Raw genomic sequence first — 22,490 nt, 5'->3', positions numbered from 1 at the left:
TAGTCTGAGACTGTCAGGTCTGACTTAGAGAAAGGACCCTGCTTCCCCTGCAGACTCAGAATGAGAAGAGCTCAGGGAACGTAAAACAGACGGCACCGACCACCCGAGGCTGCACAGGGCCCGACAGGTGCGGCTGGAGCTCGGGGCAGCAGGCCTCACCCGCCCCACAGCCGATGCTCTGCATGGAGAGAGCGGGCTGCTGAGCGTGGACCCCTGTGCTCTGCTGTTCCTCCTGGAACAGTCTCCCCTTGAGCCATGGCCCAGCGCCCACGGCCCGCCCCACTGCAGGGCCTCCCACCTGCCAGGCTTCTCTGCAGCTGCCCAAGCTCCCGAGGACAGGAGAGCGGGGCTGGAGGTCTCCGTGAAGCCCCTGCTCCCAACACAAGAGCAGTGTCACCTTGATTGCTGGACCCGTCTGAGGGATTTAAAAGGGTAATCATAGCTGTTTCCAGCCGCCTCAGGGCTGTGTCCCTCCAGGAATCTCAGCAGTGGGGGGGGGGGGGGGGGGGGGGGGGGGAGGGAGGAGCAGGAGCGCCAGGGATGCGCTTCCCAGAGAAGGTTCTCATCTGCAGAGGAGCTGGCCTCTGGGGGACGGGGGGAGGGCCAGCAGCCTTCCCCATGAACAGCCCCGGGGGAGGGGGGAGTAGGGGGAGCCAGCACCTCACCCATGAACAGCCCCGAGGCTGGGGTGGCGGGGGGGGGGGGAGTTAGGGGGCAGGAAAACACTCTATAGGAAGTCTCAGCCTCGGACTGCCCTCCTGGAATAATACCAGCCGGGCTTGGCATGCACGATAAGGAAAACCCAGGGTGCAGCGGTCACGGCCCACCCACCCACACAGTTCCTGCTGGCCTCAGACAAAGGCCGTATTTAGGGTTCCTCCACCAGTTCTTGCTAGGCCTGGAGGCGGGGTGCCCCCAGCAGGCAGCTCCTGAGCTAAGGACATCCAGGTTTGAGGTTTCCTGGACCTAGCAGAGTGGGGTCTGATTCCACCCCTGGGCCTGTGGCTGGGTGAATGTCCCCCGCACAACAGGACACAGGTAATGGCCATTAGAACCTGTCTCCAGGCCAGGTCTGCACCCATCTGTCTGAAATGTATCCTGGCCTTGGCTGGTGTGGCATAGTTGGTTGCAGCGTCGTCTGGTACACCAAAAGGTGGCGGATTACATCCTCAGTTGGGATGTGTACAGGAGGACTGATCAATGTTTCTCTCTCAAATTGATGTTTCTCTCTCTCTACAAAACAAACGAACAAACCAATAAACATATCCTCAGGTGAGAATAATTTTAACTAAAAGAAAAGAATGTATTCTCACTCACCAGCCCACATGCCTTCAATGACTGTCCACGAATGAAGTCCCCCCCACTGCATGAGGTACTTCAAGCCTCCACTCTGAGTCGATGGTCTGCAAGTCTCTCACAAGCACCCCACACTTCAGCTCTCTCCCCACTTTGCTCATATTCCTGCCCTGCCTGGGAGACCCAGGCTGTCACTCCCTCTGCACCTGCCGACCAGGGCGGCCCTGCATCATTGCACCCTGCGGTCCAGCCCCCACCCCTCCAACCCCCACTGGCCCCCTGCTCCCAAGTCTGTACATGCTCATACTCCAAGCCCAGGCTCACCTCTGACCCTCAGCCCCGATGTCTTCAAGACCCAATCCAGATGCCTTGCCCCCTTCCATCATAAGGGAGCAGCAACAGCAGCTGCCATTCCCGTGACCCCAATGGGCTGGTCCCCATGCTACCTGTCGTCAGACATCATCCCAGTTACCCCAGCCCGGCAGCCCATGGATAAACCACTTGTTACCTACGTCTCACAGAAAACCAGCAGGGACCTGGCCAAGACCGCACAGCAGCAAAGTGCAGATTCGGGCCGGCGTGGCTCAGTGGTTGAGCGTCGACCTGTGAGCCAGGAGGTCACGGTTTGATTCTCGGTCAGGGCACATGCCTGGGTTGCAGACTCAATCCCCAGTGTGGGGAGTGCAGGAGGCAGCCGATCAATGATTCTCTCTCATCAATGATGTTTCTATCTCTCTCTCCCTTCCTCTCTGAAATCAATTTAAAATATATATATTTTTTAAAAGCCCAGATTCAGATACAATCTCTCTGGCCCCTCCAAAAGCGGGGAATGGCCCTTTTGCTCTGAGGAAGCCTCCTTCGAGGCGCCTCCCTAATTCCACCAGGACCAGAACCAGCACTCTTCGGATGGGCTTGTTGAGGACACGAGCCATGGCTGCCAACCTGCCTCTCCTCCCACTCATCGGGACTTCTCACCTCTTCATACAATCTCCTGTCCCTCCACACACAGTCCATGTCCAACACACACCTCGCGGGAAGGGATGGATTTTCTTTCCAGAACCAACATTCACCCAAAACATCACTCTAGCTCTTCCTTCCCACCTGGGACGCTGGTTGGACCCAGGAAAGGAACACGAGAAAAGGGAAGTTGACATCGTCACTGACCTCTCGAGCCCCAAGAAGGAAAGGGTGCTGGTGTGCCCACTTGCCCCCACCCCCTGGAAGTCAGCTCCACGATCTACCCCCCCACCTGATGAATGCCAGGCGCCCAGGGAGTCAGGCCTCGAGAGCCCCTATAGGACGACCAGGTCAGGCACCCAGCTCTCTCACAGGGCACGTTCCTTAAAGATACAAGAACTCACCAACTCCCCTAGCCAGGGTCCGTGGCTGCACCTATGCCAGGTGCTTGCTCGATGCAGGGCCTCTGGCCATGGGCATGGCAGTCAAGCTCAGGGGTCAGGAGCTAGGGAGCCTGGGGAGAGACCTGGCTATGAAGCCATTTATGGGCTGTGATGCCAGCATGTCTGCTGACCTCTCTGAGCCTCCGCATTGTCTGTAAAATTAGGGAGGAGACCATGGCCTCCTTCATGAGCACACGGAGAGAGAGTATAAGGAGAAGGCTTAACCCAGTGCCAGGCACCTGGCACACCCAGTAAATGCTGCTCTCTATTCCCATCACGGTCCTGTGAGCCAAACTGCCCACTGGTCCCACCATCACACAAAACAACGCCTGAGGCAGGTCACCCAGGTCAGGGCTCCAGGCCGGGTGCGCAGGCCACACGCGTGGTCTGGACGGAAGAGCAGGGGCTGCCTCTCCAACCCGGGATGCATCCCTAAACGCCCGAGGCGCAGGCAAAGCGCATCTCCTTACAATTAAACTAGAGCTCTCGCCGGGAACGCCTGGCCTGGCAGAGAACCAGGGGTGACAGTTAACAAGAATCTTTCCAAAAAGCATAAACAAACACCTTGGAAAGGCAGTCCGACTCCTCAGAGCTGCCCTGCCCCGGAGGTGTGGAGGGGGTCCCCAGGGACAGGAGGCCACAGCTGGCAGCAGAAGCTCCTGCGGTGAAGAGGGAGGCTCCTGCCTCGAGAACACGGCGTACCCCGCGAGGTCTAGCCGCCACATTACACAGCTCTGTGTGTTTGATTAAAGGCCCTTTAATGTCTCTGTTTGTCTCCTTCACCCAGTTACATAACTGCACTCACCGGCCCGCCCTGAACTCCCCCCCCCCACACACACACACGCCTGCTCTCTAACCGCTGTGTTACGGGGACACTTCATGGCCACTCCGTGGCTTCAAGACAACAAAGCCAAGCTGTGTGGAAGTGGTTGCAGCCGCTCTCCAGGGAGCACTCGGGCTTTCACTCCCCAACTCTGCTGGTCAGAGGGAGGACGGGCCTCCCCACAATGGGTGGCCCCTGGAATTCAACTGCTTCCGTCCCGAGCTCAGAAAGACCCGAGCCCCTCCCGCCCAGGCAGTGACCACAGGCCGGGCCCCAGCAGAGCCGCCTGCGGCCATACCTTTCATGTAGGCCTCAATCTTCCGGATGAGCTCGTAGGACTTGGAGCGGTCGAGCAGCGTCCTGATGGCAGGAAGGGGGTCCAGGACGATGGTCTCAGGGTGGGCGTCGATGTATTCCTGAAAGGAAAGCACATGCCTTCCGGTGAGAGGAGAGGCTGAACAGTGGATAACAAGCAAGACTTCACCCCACACCCCCCACCTCACCGCCCCGTCTTCTCACTCTCCCACCAGCCCTCAGTCCCCTCTGGGGCCTCCACCCACTGGGCCCCTTGATCCTAGGGCTGTGGTGAGACCAATCAGGGCTCATGGGAGGTTATGTGACCCGAGTTGGTCCAATCAGAGGCAGGCTCAGAGCTCCTGCTGAGAATTCTGGGAAAAGAGCGCTCTCCTCACTGAGAAGCTGGGAGCAGTTTCCAGGGGATCGGAAGGAGAGGCCTGATGGAGCCCAAACTCAAGATGGAACCCAAATTGAGAAAACACCCAAGAAAGGTAGAGCAGTGCTGAGACCCTGAAACCAGTGCTGCTCCCCGCACAACTGCACCCGTGGCTGCACGCAGTGGCCCAGCACCCACACCGATAAGGACGCTAAGGCAGGGCCGGCGGCAGTGAGATGCCAAGACTCAGAGGGGCTGTGGGAAGGCCTGGCGATGAGACACTGGCCACGGGGACCAGCTGGCCCTCAGGTGCTCACTCCAACAAGTGCTGCTCTCATCCCCACTAGCTTCACGGCCGAGGATGGAAATGCAAGAGGAACAGAACTGGCCTTTACGGAAGTCGCAACCTTCCTGGGGAAAGAACACGAGTGCGCATGTGGAACCAGAAACTACTATCCGTAACAATTCAACAAGACAGGGCAGAAGGTTTCTAGGAAAAGAACCCGGGGATTCTGGCCCTGCCACCGTCACCTCTGTGACTGCCGGAGCCCCAAGCCACGTGCATGGGTGAGAGCAAGCGTGTGAGGCCAACACAGCAGTGAGACTCTCCCTCTGGCTCTAAAACCGACAGCTCTAAGGCTCAAGCTGTGGAATGCTGGCGTCACGAGACGAGCTCAGTGAGAAGACGGGTAAGGCAGGCCCATCAGCAGCTGCTGCTACTGTGGGTTGAAATGTGTCCCCACCCCTACCCCCAACAGATCCGTTCAAGTCCTAAACCCCAGGTCCTTTGAATGTGACCTTATTTGGAAACAGTGTCTTCAGATATGTAATCGAGTTAAGATGAGTTCATACTGGACTAGGATGGGTCCTAATCCAGTGACTGGTGTCTTTAAGACGAGAAAAATTTGGACACAGAGACACACGGGAAGGAGGCCGTATGCACACAGCAATGGAAGCCATGCAGCTACAAGACGGGCAAGGACCACTGGCCCCACAGAAGCTGGAAGGGAGGCACGGAGCAGATGCTCGCTCTCCGAGTGCCCCCGAAGGAACCCACCCTGCAGACACCTTGATTTTAGGCTTCTAGCCGCCTTAACGGCGAGAGCTTACATTTCTACCATTCTAGAGCACTCGGTAATGGCCACCCCAAGGAACGAGTATATAAGCTTAATTCACCCGCCTCCCTCCCAGTCTACCAGATCAGCCTGTGAGGTAAGCAAAGGCCAGGGGAAAAGCCGTCCTGCTTCTTTTCCAGTAACCTTATCAGCAAACATAAAGCTCCCTTTAGAATTATTCTTGTTTCCAGTGAGCCTATTTTGGTTCCTAGCAATCATTTTTAAGAGCTCTCCAACACAAAAGCCAGAGATTCATATCTACTTCTCTGAAATCGGCTCCCCACTGAGTTTCACACCAGAGGGTCTGGTTAGGGGCTCATTTGTGTCCTTTTCTCTGAGTGTTTAAAACAATGTCTGTCCCTAACAGGTAGAGTGCACACTCATGGGAGGCCTCCTTCCCACCTGTGACCTCCATGGGGCCTACACACTCTCACCCTCAGTAGGTCCTCTCCCCGCATTCTGAGGTCTAAATGCAGAAATCAAAGCCACCTTCACGGCCTGTTCCTCCCCCTCCTCCTCCTCCTGAGAGAGGTGACTGATGGCAAGTGAGCTCAGCGCCTGGCTCACTGCCCTGGTTCGGCAGAATGAGCCAGCAGCCGATGCAGGCATTGCCACCCACAGGGGATGTGGAGCGAAGCTATGAGGTGTCCTGAAAGAAGGTTTATCCTTCAGGTCAAGGGGCCATGCCCGTTCCTCTCTCTGGTCTACACCTTGGCCTCACCTGAGTGCCTACACCTCCCCACGTGGGCTCCCTATCAGCAACTGCCCAGTATTCCTTCATCTGACCCCATCCTCCTATCCTCCAAACCAGGATCCTCCAAACCAGGTCTTCGAACCAGGTCATCGCTGCCAAGGAGACACCATCATTCACACGTACGTATGAAGTCACATTAGTGTCCTCCTGTTGAAAGGCCATCCACTCACCAAACCCCACTCCATCCACAGCCCTTGGCACTGTGTCGGTTTTCTCACCCCTGACTCAAGTCTACACTGGAGAAAAGCAAGGACCCATGTTTACAAACACAGACTTCAAGGCCACACAGGGGCTTTTCTAGAACAGGACAGAGAGCCGCGTGTGAGAGGCATCACAGGCAAGGGCAGGGACACACCCCCTCCTGCCTTCCAATAAGGAGGCCGGAGCAGAGAGGCTGTGTTGATGGGCAGGCCCAATCCTCCCCCAACTACTGAGTCACACAAGACGTGGTCCTCCTACTGCCTCCCCCTCAAACATGACCCCTTCCCAGGAAGAGCACGGAGTAGCTGGCGGTTCTGGTTCCACTTTTATGCCTCAGGGCAGTGACCTTTGAAGAGGGAACTCAGAGCCATTAAGACAGGAATTTAAGCCAAACTCACGAGGGGAAGAAGCTAGAAGAAAAGGGAGAATATGTGACAAGCAGGCGCCAACCAGCTTTTGGAATTATTCCTAAACTTGATCTCTTCTGGGACGAGGACAGAGAGGGCAAAGAAAGGGCTTTTCCAGTCACCCCGCTATCCACAAGTGGATTTTCTTCAAGAATTTCAGCTTATCTATTGTATCCCAGGCCTCATGCATTTTTCACAAGTCTCTTAGAATTACCAAACAAACTGCTGGACGGGTGAGTGCCCTGGACCATTTTATTAGCACGCAGAGGGGGAAAGGCCCAAACTGTCTCCATGGCAGATGGTAAACACGTTCCCTGAGAGAGCCTGTGGAGAACACCTAGGAAGGGATCCCAGAGGTTAACAAGGAGAGCCTGGCTTTGAGCAGACTGGACAGAGTCTGGAAAAGCAGAAATATACAGCCGTGGGTCAGCAGGGCCAGGAGGAGGTCTAGAGAATGCCGACTGTTTGTTGAGGGGACAAAGGAGCAGCAACCAGCAGATGCATCCCCCAAGCCCAAGCCCATAGGATACTATAGGATGCTGGTGCCAAGAGGCTGCCAGTCCCTCTGCAGTACTGGAGGGAGTCAAGGTTTCCGCGCTGAGAATCTGAGCCAAACGAGAGGACTGGGATGAACATCAGAGATACTGTTTCCTCTGCAGTTCCATTTATGGGCAGGAAATGAGCAGGAATTGAGATGCAAGGATTTGCTCTCATCCAATAGGAAATGCAGGTAGAAGTTCCGAGTTCAAATCCTGCCTCCACCATTTACCCCATGTTTGTGAAAAAGACACTACAAGTAATGTCCAAGATTGTTTCCTTGTTTATAAAATAATAAAAAATATCCCAGGGCGGTCTGGTGGGCAACAGAGATCATGTATACGAAAGGATGCTCATGATTCTGTAACCCACAGACTCTCTGAGCTCCTCCTGCCCAGGCCCACCCAGCAGGCAGAGAGGGGCATGCCACCAGCTCGGCACCACGGATGGGCCGACCCTCCTGCTGGTGCCTGGTGCAGAACACAACCCCCACCCCACAGCAGCAGGGGTTCCAGGGAGCACCCCTCTGCGAACAGCCCAGGTCCTGACAGTCCCCAATGCCGCTGTAGCCAGCCAACCTGCTCCTTACACAGCGAAGGCGGGATGCCCACTCACAGTTCCTGCCCTTGGATTCTCGGGAGGTAACAGGGGCTCTGGCCCACTCCCACAAAACACTGCGGTCCCTTTCTAGAAAGTAGTGATTCCCTTTTTAGAGGTGCACACAGAAACTACTTACAGATAACACAATGTCTGGTACTTGTTTCAAAAGAAACAGGTGTGGCAGAGATGGAACGCGGGGGTCAGAATTTGCTAATGTGTGACCCTGGGTGATGGTACTCAGGAGGACACTGCAGCATTCTCCTCTCAGTTAGTTTTAAATGTCCTATAACGACAATTTTCGGGGAAAATGGGGGAAGGGAGCTCGGTAGTCAGATCCTCCCTTTCTTTAACACCCTGGTTATGCCAGAAGCACGGTCAGACACCAACACTATCTTTCAGGAAGGAGCAAGACTCATCCTACCCAGATGGGAATCCCGATCACAGAAAATAAATAATAAAAATAAGCATAATCGATAATATCATAATAATAAAAGGGCAATATGCTAATTAGAGTGGTTGTCTTCCGGACATCTTTCCAGACAAAGCCGCAGTGGCTACAAAGGCCAAGGCTCAGGCAGCCATAACCAGCTGCAGTGGCAGCAGCATTGGGGTTATGGGGGTGGTGCCTCCAGAGGGAGGCCAGACGGGGGGCCAAGGCACAGGCAGTTTGGGGTGATCAGGCTGATAGGGGAGTGCAAGGTAGGGGCAATCAGGCTGGCAGGAGATCAAGGTAGGGGTGAGCAGGCAGGCAGGCAGTGGGGTTAGGGACAATCAGGCAGGCAGGCAGGTGAGTGGTTAGGAGCCAGTGGTTCCGGATTGTGAGAGGGATGTCCAACTGCTGGAAGTTGGACATCCCCTGAGGGGTCCCAGATTGAAGAGGGTGCAGATTGGGCTGAGGGGCACACCCCCTCACCCCCCCAGTGCACGAATTTCGTGCACCGGGCCTCTAGTCATAATAATAAAAAGCCAAAAGGCGTCACGACCAAACGACCGGTCACCATGAGGTGCATGGAGCACCTCTTGGTCCCGGCACCCTGCAGGGCACCTCCTCGCAGCGGTGGGAGGCGGGGTGCCTCTTGATGGCGGCACCCAGTCCCCTCAGCCCCCCTGGGGCAGCAGGTGCGTGGCACGGCTGGGCCCATCCCCAGGCGGGTCCAGCCACTCTGCGCACCTGCCGCCGGAGTCCCCCAGTCCCCTCAGACCCCCAGCTGTCCAAGGCCGGCCCGAGGCGCAGGCATGCCTCAGATGGTGGCTGCCTAGCCGCCCAGGGCCACCTGAGGCACAGGGAACCAGGGCCAGCCGAGGCTTGCGCTGCTGGCAGTGGCAGCAGCAGAGGTGTGATGGGGACGTCACCTTCCCCTGATTGCCGGGTTGCCTCCTGCCCGAGCGCTCCCGGACTGTGAGAGGGGGCAGGCCGGGTTGAGGGACCCCCCTCCAGTGCATGAATTTTCATGCACCAGGCCTCTAGTGTATATATATATAAGGCTAAGTGACTATCCAATCGTCTGGTACCTATGATACACACTGACCACTAGGGGGCAGATGCTCAACACAGGAGCTGCCGAGCTGTGGTGACTTAGCAGTGGCGGTTCTCGGGTGATGCACCCTGGAACCGGAGAGGAGGGAGGGGAGGGAACCCGATTCCTCATAGAGCCATGCAATTCCACCTTTGGCCATGGGTTAGGTTGTTCCTGAGGCACTGCTGGCCCCAAATCTGGTTTACTGACAGCAGCTTTGCAGAGTGCCTTCTTGCAATCTGGGACCCCCTCGGGGGATGTCGGAGAGCCGGTTTCAGCCCAATCCCCGCAGGCCAGGCCGAGGGACCCCCCACCTGCTGGAGGGACCCCACTCACTCTTCAGACGCCCTTCTAGCAGTGGCGCCACCCCAGGAATTCTAATTAATTTCCTTTCAATGTGCACGAATCTGTGCACCAGGCCACTAGGGACTTTATAATAACAATATCTGCATGATCTGGGACTCACAACATGCACACCATCCTATGAGGTGAGAGCTAAAACTATAGAACTCTTAGAAGAAAACACGGTGTAAATCTTCCTGACCTCGAATTCTACACTGGCTTCTTCAATGTGATACCAAAAGCGCAAGCAAGAAAAGAAACAATAATATGAACATCGACATTAGGTGCTTTTGTGACTCTAGGACACCACCCGCCTCACCTCACCTCCCCTCACCTCCCCTCACCTCACCTCACCTCACTCAGGACCCAGAAGGAAAAAGGCTGCCTGCTGGGCTGTGTGCCCAAAAGCCCAGCCAGGCACCGCCCAACCTCTAACCTCTGGCAGGACTGGGAAATTCAACTTGACAAATTGCCCCGGAAATGAAATCTCCCCTGTGGGATGGAGGAGGGGCACCACAGAGCGCAAGAAGCTCCCTTTTTAAAAAAATACTTTTTTATTGATTTCAGAGAAAGGGAGAGGGAGAGAGAGATAGAAACAACAATGATGAGAGAGAATCATTAACCAGCCACCTCCACACACCCGACACTGGGGATCCAGCCAGCAACCTGGGCACGTGCCCTGACCGGGAATGGAACCATGACCTCCTGGACACTGGTTCACAGGTCGATGCTCAACCACTGAGCTGTGCCAACTGGGCTAAAAGCCCCCTTCTGTCTGGGCCTTGGCTTCCTCCTCTGTCAGATGAGGCCAATGCTGGGAAAAGGTTATGTGCATAGGAGCTGGAGGCCACCAGACCTGGGGTAAAATCCGGGAGTGTCCTTGAAATGATGGGCCTCCATAAGCCTCTGTCCTCATCTGTACTCACTCAGTCAGGCAGGTCTAGAGTGGGAGAGAGAGGACTGAAGTTGGGAGCCACCGGTGGGAGACGCGTGATGAGGCTGGGAACTGCCCAGACCCCCGCGGAACAAGCAGTCTGCACTGGGTCTCTGTGATGGCTTCCTGGGTGGTCGTATCTCAGCAGACACGGATGGAGCCACTCTTATGCAAGCACAACCATGACAGCGAGCCTGTCACGCCGTTCGAGGGGCCCCAATCCCCTGCGTCAGATGTCAGCACTCGGTGCAACAAGAGAAAGTGGGACAGAGTTTGCAATTCCCTCTCCCAGAGGCGGTCTCAGATGGTCAGATCTTGCACGACCTAAGGTTCCTTCTCAGAAAGGAGAAGGAAGTGGAAACCAGCCCACGGTCACACCGTGCAGTGGCAGAGCTGAGGCTGTGCCCCCATCTGCTCCTCCTCCACCCCAAGGAGCACACGCTGGGCCGGAGTCTCTGCATCTGTTCCCAGCCCTGGACAGACTCCTCTTGGCAGAGTGAACAAATGACACGACTGGACGTCCAAGTCCACAGTGACCTCTGGGATGAGGATCCACGTGGCACCAAGGGAAGGACGCGCAGGATCCCCAGGGCTGGCACGTGCTGGGTCCGTGGGAGGGTTACAGTGGACCCCGCTGACTGAAGCCCAACGAGAGGACTGGGATGAACATCAGGGATACTGTTTCCTCTGCAGTTCCATTTATGGGCAGGAAATGAGCAGGAATTGAGATGCAAGGATTTGCTCTCATCCAATAGGAAATGCAGGTAGAAGTTCCGAGTTCAAATCCTGCCTCCACCATTTACTCCATGTTTGTGCAAAAGAAACTGCAGCTACACAGTGCAATGACTACCCAGGACCCAATCTCAGCAGGGCAGGGAGACATGTGCCCACAGGACAGGCACACACGTGACAGACAGACAATGGCTCCATGTCAGGGACCACGCTGTCCTCCTGTGCAGGCCTAAGGTGGCCCTACGTGTCTTGCAGGGCTCAGCCTGGCATGCAGAGGGCATCTCCTCACATGCTGCTTCTCTAACTTTCCTGAAATCGCTCCTTGGGAGAGTAGGCTTCCCCAACAGCTGACACTTGGTCTTAACCCACCTTCCTTTGCATCCCAGAGCAGTGCCCAGCGTCTGAGCACTCCGCCTGAGGCCTCCCGGAGCAGGAGACCAGGAAGAGTGAGAGCCCTAAGAAGTGTGTGTGGGGGCATCTCCTCCTCAGATGCAGAGCAGCCCCATTCTGCTCACCCTCACTGGGGGCTCCTGGGTGGGGAGACGTGGGTGCCCGGTGGTAACAGTTACCACGCGGGAATGTCGCCACATGGGAATGCACATGAGTGCGAGGGTGGGGAGTCAGAGGGTTTCTGAGGGGCGGAGGAGGAAAGGCATTGCAAGCAAAGGGGACAGCAGGGGGGAGCCTGTCTGGTGTGGCTCAATGGTTGAGCATTGACCTGTGAACCAGGAGGTCACGGTTTGATTCCTGGTCAGGGCATATGCCCAGGTTGCAGGCTTGATCCCCAGTGTGGGGCGTGGAGGAGGCAGCCAATCAGTGATTCTCTCTCATCATTGATGTTTCTATCTCTCCCTCTCCCTTCCTCTCTGAAATCAATAAAAATGTATTTTTTTAAATAGGCAGGGGGGACAGGGCCCAGCATGGCTAGGTGGACGAAGGTCTCACGGGAAAGTTACACAAGGCAGAGGGCAGGAGAGACAGCTGGAGACAGACCAGCCAGGGAGATTGGATTTGACCCTAAAGCAACAGGGTCCTGAGCAGGGAGTGATGGGCCAGCGCTGAGTTTTGCAGTGACCCATCAACCGTGTGCGAGCCCAAGGACTGACCCTGGAAGGGCCAAGGCCAGAGCAGCGCGTCCCACGCAGTGCTGGCCTGGGGGCACGTGCACAGGGCTTCCCCTTCGGAGGACCGAGGCTGCCAGGCCTTTGGCACGATACAATCGCTGTGACTCTCAGGGCCGGAGTGAGGAAATTACGGTGCAATCTTCCCATCGCCCTGTTTGCTGTTCGGAACCACTATTTAACCCACAAGTTCAGGCTGGGGTGGTAGGGCCTCGCAGCACAGGGACTAGAGCAGACAAACAGGAAGTGTGAGCACTCGAGCACCAGACAGAGGCAGGGTAGCCAGGTTCAAGGTCCAAACAGCCTGGGTGCACCTGGCACAGATGCAGCCCCTCCCAGGGCCCTGACGCTCTCTCCCACACTCCGCGCCTCCGTGCCGGATGAAACTGATCAGTAGTGGAGCATGGACCAGCACTCGGTGGGTGGCAGTTCAACTGGCCCTACTTCTATGGAGAGAAATTGGGCAACAGCCTGAATTAAGAATGCATAAACTCAGCGTGTGCCTTTCCAGGTATTTATGCCTCAGAATTCCCCACATGTGCACACAACATAGCCATACAAGGGGATTTGATCACTGCAGCAAGTTTGTAAAACATGACACAGAACCCCCTGAAAAGGTTCAAGGCCACCGGAGCCAATGGCTGCCCAAGGCAAGACCGGAGGAGACTGTTCTGAATTTGTTCTATGTGCACGTGTTACCTGTTACCAAAGGCAGTCAGCTGGGACTGCTAGGAGCCACACGGAGACCGCACAGCAAAGCCACCAAAGAATCTCCCAGAGCCAGTCGCTGGCAGACTGGTAAAACTCACCGCCCCGGCTGGGCTGGAGGTGGGAGAAACAGGTGGGCTTTAAGGGAGGGCGGAGGAAGATTCCTTGAGGCAGAACCCTGCTGGTGAGCGGAAGGCTCACAGAACAGGGGTTCAGAAGGACAAGGCGAGGTTGGAGCACCCCGAGTGAACTGTAGGGGACACACACCACCAAGGATGGGAAGGAACCCATTCCAGATGCAGGAATGTAGAGAGAGGGTGTGGCTGGGCCTGAGCACCCAGATGAACAATGGGTTTTCGAGGGTGCTACTTTGCACACTCGCCCCAGTGTGCCTTCGGTGGCCTCTGGGTCAGAGGCACCCCCGGGTGAAGGCAGACACCACCCACAACTATGCATCCACCTGGATTTCACACGCCCAGACCACCTGAGGTGTCACACGCCTGGCTCAGCCAGCCAGCAAGCGGGACTGGGAGAAACCATGGTCCCACAGAGGTGACAGGAGATCCAGGAAAAAAATGTAGCTCTTGCCAAAATATAGCCCAGAATGCGGAAGAGAGGCCTGGCAGGAAACTGCACACTATTATCTGAGACAGCAAATACCTCTCCCTCCTCTCTGCCAGGCCCCCACTGAAACAATGCCTCCCTTTCTGTCCCCAGGTTCCAGCACCAAACTCATAGGCGTCTCCATCTCCCATCCCCGGAGGCTGGCAAGGTGCCCAGTCAGGTTGTTCATCTGACAAACGTCATATTCCCTGTTACAGTGCCACCCACTATTCAGGTCCTCAGGCAAACTGAGAGACGCCGAGACCACACACAGCCTCCGGAGCAGGGAAAGGGGCCTGCGGGGCTGGGAGCTGGTGCGAGATGGCATCTCCTCACAGGCTGACCCTAAGCCAGGCCGGGCTGGCATGTCCACTCAGGGGCCATGTCGGGGCTGAAGGGGGTCTCAATGGTCATCTGGCTCAGACAGCTGGGCAAAGTAGGGACCAGAAAGGGGCTACCTGGTTCCACCCCAGCTCAGCACAGCCCCTCACTCCTAAAGCGCCTGTCTCAGCCGCTACGCACCTCCTCCACACACCTGCTCAGGTGGGCCTGTGAGCGGCCCCGCCCTCCATCGCTTCCCAGTATCCAGCCAAAGGTCAACTTGGCCCGCCCCACCCTGTAGCCACAGCCCCCCTCTCAGTTCCCAGAGCCAGCCGAGGCCTCCCCAGGGCCAACAGGCTCCCCGCCTGCTTTAGGGGGTGTGCAAGCATGACAGCCAGAACTCGGGGCACCCACACTGTCAGCAGTGCGAGCAGCTGTCTGGAACCACAGCCGTGCCTGTAGTGAGCTGCTGAGCTCCGCAACAACCAAGGGTCACTATGGCCAGAGGCCACCGGGGCCCTCCCCTCCGCACTCAGCCACCGCTTCTGGCTGCACGAGAACAGAGAGGGCTCCTGCTGTCAGGCAACCCTGGCCATGACCCTGGTACTGCAGACCTCTGCCTGACTTCCTGCCGCACACCTCAGCCTCCTCTCATGGAGGCTATTGAGCATGCTCAGTTTCCACACGCTCCCCCGGCCACTGTGCTCCGGCTGCACCAGCTTATTCCATGTCCTTGGACCTCTGTGCCCGTCATGCCCAGCAGCCTGGACAGATGCTGCCCCCTCGGCCTGCTCCCCAATCTCCCCTGGCTTTCCAAGAACTTTCAGCCTCTGAGCTGGTATCTACTCCTCAGAAGGCTGTAGAATCCTATCTAATAAAGAGGGAATATGCTAGTTGACCATCACAACCTCACAAAGGACGGTGGCGCCCAAAGCCAATAAGGAGGGAATATGCTAATTGACTGCCATGCCCTCAAAGATGGTGGTGCCCACAGCCACAAGATGGCAGCACCCAGTCCCCTCAGCCCTGAGGGGCGCCTGCCTCCGGAGTCCCCCAGTCCTCTCACCCCCCCCCCCCCAGCCACCTAGGACCGGCCCAAGGCACAGGTAAGCCTCGAATGGCAGCTGCCCAGCCTCCCAGGGCCGCCCGAGGCTCAGGTAACCAGGGCCAGCCGAGGCTTGCACTGCCGGCAGTGGAAGCAGCAGAGGTGTGATGGGGGCGTTGCCTTTCCCTGATCGCCGGGTCACCTCCCGCCCCTGAGCGCTCCAGGGCTGTGAGAGGGGGCAGGCTGGGCTAAGTGACCCCCGCCTCCAATGCATGAATTTTCATGCACCAGGCCTCTAGTAAGGTAATAAGAACTCCCTATTGATTCATAATCCCAAATGGTGACCTTTCTCTTCCTCAGGTGACCCTGAATCATGGGGTCCTTACCCCTCGGGGGCTGTTAGCTGCTGGCCAAAGCCCCTGGGAGGCATATCTGAAAAAAGCCCCAGCAGAGTTCTAACTGAGCGAACCCAGTCAACCTTAACATCCCAGGGCCTCCGTTTCCTCACCCAAAAAGTGGGGAAGTGATTCCATTTTCCCAGATTTTTCTTCTTCCTAAAACTTAACAACAACATAATCAGAGAATGTGTTACTTTTTCCTCCATTTGCTTGTGCTCTGTTAGCATCACTCCTGCCCCATCCCCCACCCCTCCCTCCACCCAACACACATACACACACATACACACACACACACACACACACACACACAAATACAACTTGTGGGGCAGGGGCGGGGTCTACCTAGTCTCTTATTCATTGCATCTGCAATGTCGTTTATGATTCCTGGAATGGAGTAAGTGCTCAAGTAAGTTAAGACTTGTTGAATGGATGACATAACAGTTATCTGATGAACGATCTCCCAGATCAATGGAGAGTCATGGACAGGTCAGGGGCTGGAAGCCAGGGGAGTGGGGGCTGAGGCAGGCAGGGGCACAGGCCCCGCTAGTGTGAACTGTGCAGGGAGGGGCTCAGAGAAGGTCCTCAGGCCTGGCTCTGTCCGGCCCAGGAGGACTGGGGCCAGCAGAGGCCGAGCTCGTGTCCCACATGCACAGCTTCACTCTGGGCCGGTGCGAGGCTTCGTGAGTTATTTATTACCTGAGGTCAAAGGAGACCACGCTGGGCTTGACCGTGGGCACGCAGCCCACACAGGCAGCGAGGAAGCAAGCAGAAGTCATGGATCCAATTCAGGGCAGGAGCAGAAAGGCAGAGGGCGACCTCTCCACTGCAGGTGTCACTGAAGTGAAGAACCCATGAGAATACAGACCTCTCAGTCAGAGGCCCAGTTCTCCAAAACCCAGGCCCTGTGCCCAGTGAGGGTGGCTTTACTGACGCATGATGCCCTCAGAGCTGGGGTGCTCTGGGAAATGCAGGGATCCAACCAGGAGGACACCCCCCCCCCCCCGAGGGACAGTCAGCAATGTCCAGAGAGGTTTGGGGTTGTTACAATTGGCGGTGGTGTTACTGGCACTTAGTGGGTGGAGACCAGGGATGCTGCTAAACATCCTACTATGCACAGGACAGTTCCCCACAATCTAGACTGATCCGGCCCAACATGGCAACAGTGCCACGAATAAAGATCCCTAAAATAATGCGTATACAAGTTCTTTTTACAACTTTGGGAAAATCAGTATTTCTGAAAGCCTGTGCCGCAGCACACTGACCATCTACACACACACATACATACACACACACACACACACACACACACACACACACACACACACACACACACACGGAGGGACTACAGCCGGCATGCTGGGCCAGGGCTCAGCTTCCATGGAGGCCACCACCCACCCCCAACCCCCACACAAACCACCCAGTGCTGTACAAAGTCCAGCTCTGCCCCAGGCTGGTGACAGGGTCATAAAGTCGTGGTCTCCTCTCCACACAGGAAAGGCCCTGCAGCTGGCTAATGGCACTAAGTGGCACCAACCTCCCGGGCAGAGAGAAGGCTCACAGCCACCGCCTGCCGCCTGGGAACACAATGGACGTCTGTGCACTGACCCTCCACGGGAGGAGGGGCCTTGGGACCCAGGGCAGCATCACGGGGAGGCTGACCTCATGGCCACCCCAGGACAGGGTCTGCCCTCTGGGGCCAGGACCAGCACATGCCCAGCTCTGCTTCCCCTGGCATCTGCCAGCCAGCGTTTCATCATGTGGCACCAGCTGTCGGAGGCTGTCCCAGACGGTGAGCTCCTCCTCAGCTGACCCTGCATCACTGGCCCTCATCGCCCAGGGGTCCTCTGAGGCGTATTTGGAAAAAGCACAAGTGGGGTTCTAACTGAGTGAGCCTGGGCAACTGACTTAACATCCCAGGGCCTCAGTTTCCTCACGGGAAAAATGGGGAAGTAATTCCACCTTCCCAGGGAAGGATATAAGCACCAAAGGAGATAAGAGACTGAAGAGCCCAAAGGAGAGAGGGCCACCTGGGATGTGCTTGGACAACAGTGGCCTCTCCCTGGCTCCATGGTAACCGCCTGTCGCCTGGAGTTCTTACTCTGACTCCACCCACCAAGAGGCCCACAGGCCGCCAGACTCCGCCCCCAAGAGACTGAAACTCCCAATTTTGATGGGTTTAGATGTTATCTTCTTAATCAGATTAGGAGACCAAGAACAAGAAAACTCCTGTCTCTTCTACTCCCACTCCACCTCCACAACATCCTACCTGTGCTGCTGTCTGCTCAACGGACACCTGAGGTTGACAGGGCTTCATTCAGCGCAGCTGAGCCCGAGGGGTCAGGAGCAAAACGAGCTGTGACCTTGAAGGTGATCCCCACTGCTCCCAGCAACAGCCTTCTGATTTGGATATCACAGCCCCCAATGCCATCCCGGCACGTTCCTTGTGTGGCAGGTGGGCAAGCAAGGCCCAGGTGAGGGGTTCCCAGGACCGCTGACACCTGCCCTGCCTCTTAAGCTAAAATCAGGCCACATTTCCGCGCCCGTCGCAGAGCACAGCTACCATTTGGGGACACTTTCATAATCACTGGCTCATTGACTCCAATTACGACTAAGAACTCTCAAGTTGGCTGGGGCCGCCAGCCACAGATAAGGCGATGAGAGCTTACTGCGTTGGCCTCATCATAATGATGATAATGGGCCGTCATACTGAGTGCCACTAAGTGTGCCACCTGGCTGAGTGCTTTCCGTGTGTCATCGCACCCAGGCTCCAGCAGAGTGGTGAGCGCGTACGCTCATGCAGGCATGCTCTGAGGGCACCATGCATGGTCACACACTTAATCCCCACAGCAACCCCATGGGGCAGCTTCATTATCTTTCCTGGTTTGTAGAAGAAAAGAGTGCTGAGGGGCTGCTGTATTATTGTTCACGTCTGGCTCCCTGGCCTGCAGGGGATCCCACATCCCTGGCTCCCTGCAGTCAGTCATGGCCTTGAGGACCGATGCGGCCACTAAAATGTGACAGTCCAGGGCACGTGCCACTCTGGGGCAGAAACAAGAGCCTGAACGAGCTTTGCTGAGTTCTCTTCCCTTTGACACGATGACTGCTGCCCCATCATCCCAAGTCCCAGACACGCCGCAGAGCCCTGTCCACCTTCCGACGGGGTGTGTCCCAGGTAGAAATACACCTGGGCTGGGCTCCAGGGGCCGCTTGACAGACGGGGCAGGAAGGGCCTTGAAAGTCTCCCCTCTGCCATCCCCAAGAGGAAGTGGAGCCCACAGCTCACTTCCAGGGAGAGACAGGCCACACGTGGCCAGATCCGACGTGGCCAGGTCCGGCAGACGTCGCCGTCTCCTCCAGGACCATCAGCCCCGAGTGCTCTGGGTGCCTGACGTGCTGACACGCTCAGTCCTCCCACAGCCCTCACAGGTAGGGAGTGCAGGTGTCCACATTTTACAGACGAGGGAACTGAAATCCAGGCCAGCCAGCAAGACGTGGTGGGAGAGCTTCGAACCTGCAATGGGCTCCCATCCGGGTTCCTAAGGATGCTGCTATGGGGAGCGGGGGGAGGGGGACAACTGTCCACAGGAGGAAAAAGGCCCATCGGTGGGCTCTAGACATGCACACAGAAAGTCTAAGGGGGGCGCGAGGAAGATAAACAGGCGGCTAACCAGCACACGAAAAGTGCTGGACATCACCAGCCGCGGGGACTTGAGGTCGACACCGCTGGTGGGGATGTAAAACGATGCAGCTGCTGGGACAAGTCTGGTGGCTCCCAACCGACCACATGACCCAGCGTTTCCACTCCTGGGCACATACTAAAGAGAAATAAAAACACACATAAACGCAAAATGCGTACGTGAATGTTGACCACAGTGTAATTTGTAACAGCCAAACGATGGCAACCACCAAATGTCCGTCAGGCGGTGACCGGACCAACACGGGATGCATGCGCAGAGGGGATGTTACTCAGAAGGAGCAAGGAAGCACTGACTCGTGCTACTACGTGGATGAACCTTGCAAGTACACCAGTGAAGAAAGCCAGACACAAAGGACCACGTACTGTGTGGTTCCGTCATATGGAAGTCCATAACAGGGCAATCTGAGGCCAGAAAGTGGTGGTTGCTAGGATTGGGAGCGGGGGTGACAGTTACAGGGGACAGGTCTGTTTCTGAGGTGATGAACATGTTCTAAAACTGACGGTGGTGGCGGCTGCGAGTGACTGTAAATGCACTAACAACCGCTGATTGTACACTTTTTCAGAGAACTGTATGGTGCGTCAGTTATACCCCAATAAGCCCGTTTTTAAATAAGGGGTGGGGGTGGGGGACTGGGCAAGGAAAGAGCACTCGGTGCTGTGACCTTTTAGGTCAGACCCGTGGTCGGCAAACTGCGGCTCACGAGCCACATGCGGCTCTTTGGCCCCTTGAGTGTGGCTCTTCCACAAAATACCACGGCCTGGGCGAGTCTATTTTGAAGAAGTGGCGTTAGAAGAAGTTTAAGTTTAAAAAATTTGGCTCTCAAAAGAAATTTCAATCGTTGTACTGTTGATATTTGGCTCTGTGGACTCATGAGTTTGCCAACCACTGGGTCAGACCGTGATAAAGGACCAGCTGGCAAAGTGCACTCCCGGCTGCACCCACCACAGCCAGGAAAGGGCTCCCCACCCAGATCCATTTTATGCAACCTAACAGCTGACAGTTAAGTCTGACGCCCACTCACCTCATGGGTCCCTGCTCAACCTGTCACAGCTGGGGGGTGGGGGGGGCGCCTGGGACCACGGGGCCTGAGGTGAGGGGGAATCCTGGGGTGAGGAGCGGGCACTGCAGAGCCTCCAATGACAGGAGTTCCCTCTTCATCTCAGAATCTGCCAGGCTCCAATGACTAGTGTCCCCCCCCCCGCCCCCCGCTCAGAGTTCTTTTTGCATTGGCAACCATTCCCCCTCCCCGCTCACTCCAATTTCATCTGATCTTATCACCCCCACCCTGAGCCTGCAGGACAAAGTCCAAGCTCCACAGCCTGGAGTGACAAAGCCCTGTCTCCCACCTTATCAGCCCACCCTGGAAGCACGCCATGCACACCCGAAGAGCAGAGCTATGGCCTCAGGAACCCTCTTGGCCTCCTCCCTCAGCTTACTGGAACCGCTTGCTCCCTCCGCTGACCCGCCAGGGCACCCTGCACAAGGCCAGCACCCACGATATTCTTTCACTCCACACGCATGGAAGCCCGTGTGCGACAACAGGGATGCCAGATGCGCATGAAGCAGACGCAATCCCCACCCCTGTGGAGCTAACCCCAAATGGAGAGACCGGCAGTAGCAACTGATAAAGAATTACAACCTTCTGCCCGGCCGATGTGGCTCAGTGGTTGAGCATCGACCTATGAACAAGGTCACGGGAGGTTCGATTACTACTCAGGGCACATGCCCAGGTTGCTGGCTCCATCCCCCGTGTAGGGTGTGCAGGAGGCAGCTGATCAATGATTCTCTCTCATTATTGATGTTTTTATCTCACTCCCTCCCTCTCCCTTCCCTCTCTGAAATCCATAAAAATATTTTTTTTTAAAAGAAAAGAATTACAACCTTCCCAAAGGGGGGAAGGAAAGCGTGGCATTGTGAGGGCAGGTCTAGGATAGGGATAGGTCCTTAGTCGGACAATCAGGGGCCATCCCTGAGGAAGGGGCACCTGAGCTAAGAGCCGGGGTGGGAACAAATCCCGAGGGAACGGCTGTGCAAAGGCACGGAGGTGGGCAAGAGCAGAGAGCCTGAGTGGCTGCGGTGGCAGGGCCAGCACGGCACGGAAGGGCAGGTGGGACAAGACGAGACTGGGGAGGAAGGTGGGGGCCAGACTAGGCAGCCCCACCGGCCACATTAGAGATTCCAGGCTTTATCATCACCTCAGTGAGAGGGTGGGACAGGGTTAAGCCAGGTCGAGCAGTGCCAGGTCTGCCTGTCTCCTAACTCCTCGTTCTGGGGCTCTGAGGGCACATCCTGGTGTCTACCCACCCCCCACCTCACCCCCCCGGCCTCCCTCCGGGCTGGGAGCTCAGCCGACAGTGTGCCACTGCAGAGGAAGCTGTCCTGGTGTTCAGACATGGGATCCAGGGGCCATTCGGGGGACACTTCATATCCTTCCAGCTAATCAAGATGGGAAGAAGAGGTGACGGTTTAGGCTCAAACCTTCCCTTCTGAGCTCATACAGGAAACTGTCACAAAGGTCCACCGAGAACACTGCACATGCCCCTTGGAAGGCAATCACCGACACCCTTCTGGACAACTGTGAGCTGGAGCAGGAGGACACCCGCCACACCTCACAGGTAGCCCAGCATGCCAGTGAGAAGAAAGTTCTCTTTGCTCCCCTACGGCCTGGGGCAAGGACCCTCCACGGCTCCAGCCCCACTGGCCACGTGGTGAATCCCCCGAGACCTCTGGCCCGTCTGTTCACTGAGAACTGCATCCCAGGCAGAGCGCTGGCGGCACCAGGCTGCTGGCTCCACATGAACTTGGCACAGAAAAACAACTGAATCATCCCCATGGTTCTCCAAGCCAAGCCCTCGAGGCCAACTTTTTTTTAAAGCTTACTGGTGGTTTCTATGGCAACTGGCTTTAGTGATCTGCAATAAGCCCCAGGCCCACACTCCGACCTGTCCACTGAGGGCAGCCAGGAAAAGAGCACAGCCTCTCGCTCGGAGAGGCCCTCTCCACCCCGGGCCCTGCAGGCTGAACGGGGGCATCCCATAGGCAGAATGCTTTAGGGCTGCCAGGACATCTCAGACTTGTCCATCTCCCCTGCACCCCAACCACCTCCCCAGGGACCTGAACGGCACCTCTGAAAAGGGCCCTTTGAGATGAGCCTGCCTGAAGCAAACCATCTTACTGTTTTCTTTCAGCAAAACATGCAAAGACCAGCTTTGCAAACCCAAGCCCTGGGCTCTGCTTCCCGCCTCTGAAACGGACTTCCCTCTGC

The 22,490-nt window shown here is 56.5% G+C and overlaps 1 protein-coding gene across 1 annotated transcript in view; it reads right to left on the bottom strand.

The window, feature by feature from the left end:
- Window positions 1–22,490, bottom strand: part of ITPK1 (inositol-tetrakisphosphate 1-kinase) — a 136,700-nt gene that overhangs the window by 30,669 nt on the left and 83,541 nt on the right. Inside the window, exon 5 of the mRNA XM_054715812.1 lies at window positions 3,818–3,935. Coding sequence (XP_054571787.1) covers window positions 3,818–3,935 — 118 coding nt within the window. The remainder of the gene's footprint in view (window positions 1–3,817; window positions 3,936–22,490) is intronic.

The sequence above is a fragment of the Eptesicus fuscus genome, chromosome 5, assembly GCF_027574615.1.
Source record: "Eptesicus fuscus isolate TK198812 chromosome 5, DD_ASM_mEF_20220401, whole genome shotgun sequence".
Classification (NCBI taxonomy): domain Eukaryota; kingdom Metazoa; phylum Chordata; class Mammalia; order Chiroptera; family Vespertilionidae; genus Eptesicus; species Eptesicus fuscus.
This window is presented reverse-complemented; position numbering and strand designations above follow the sequence as displayed.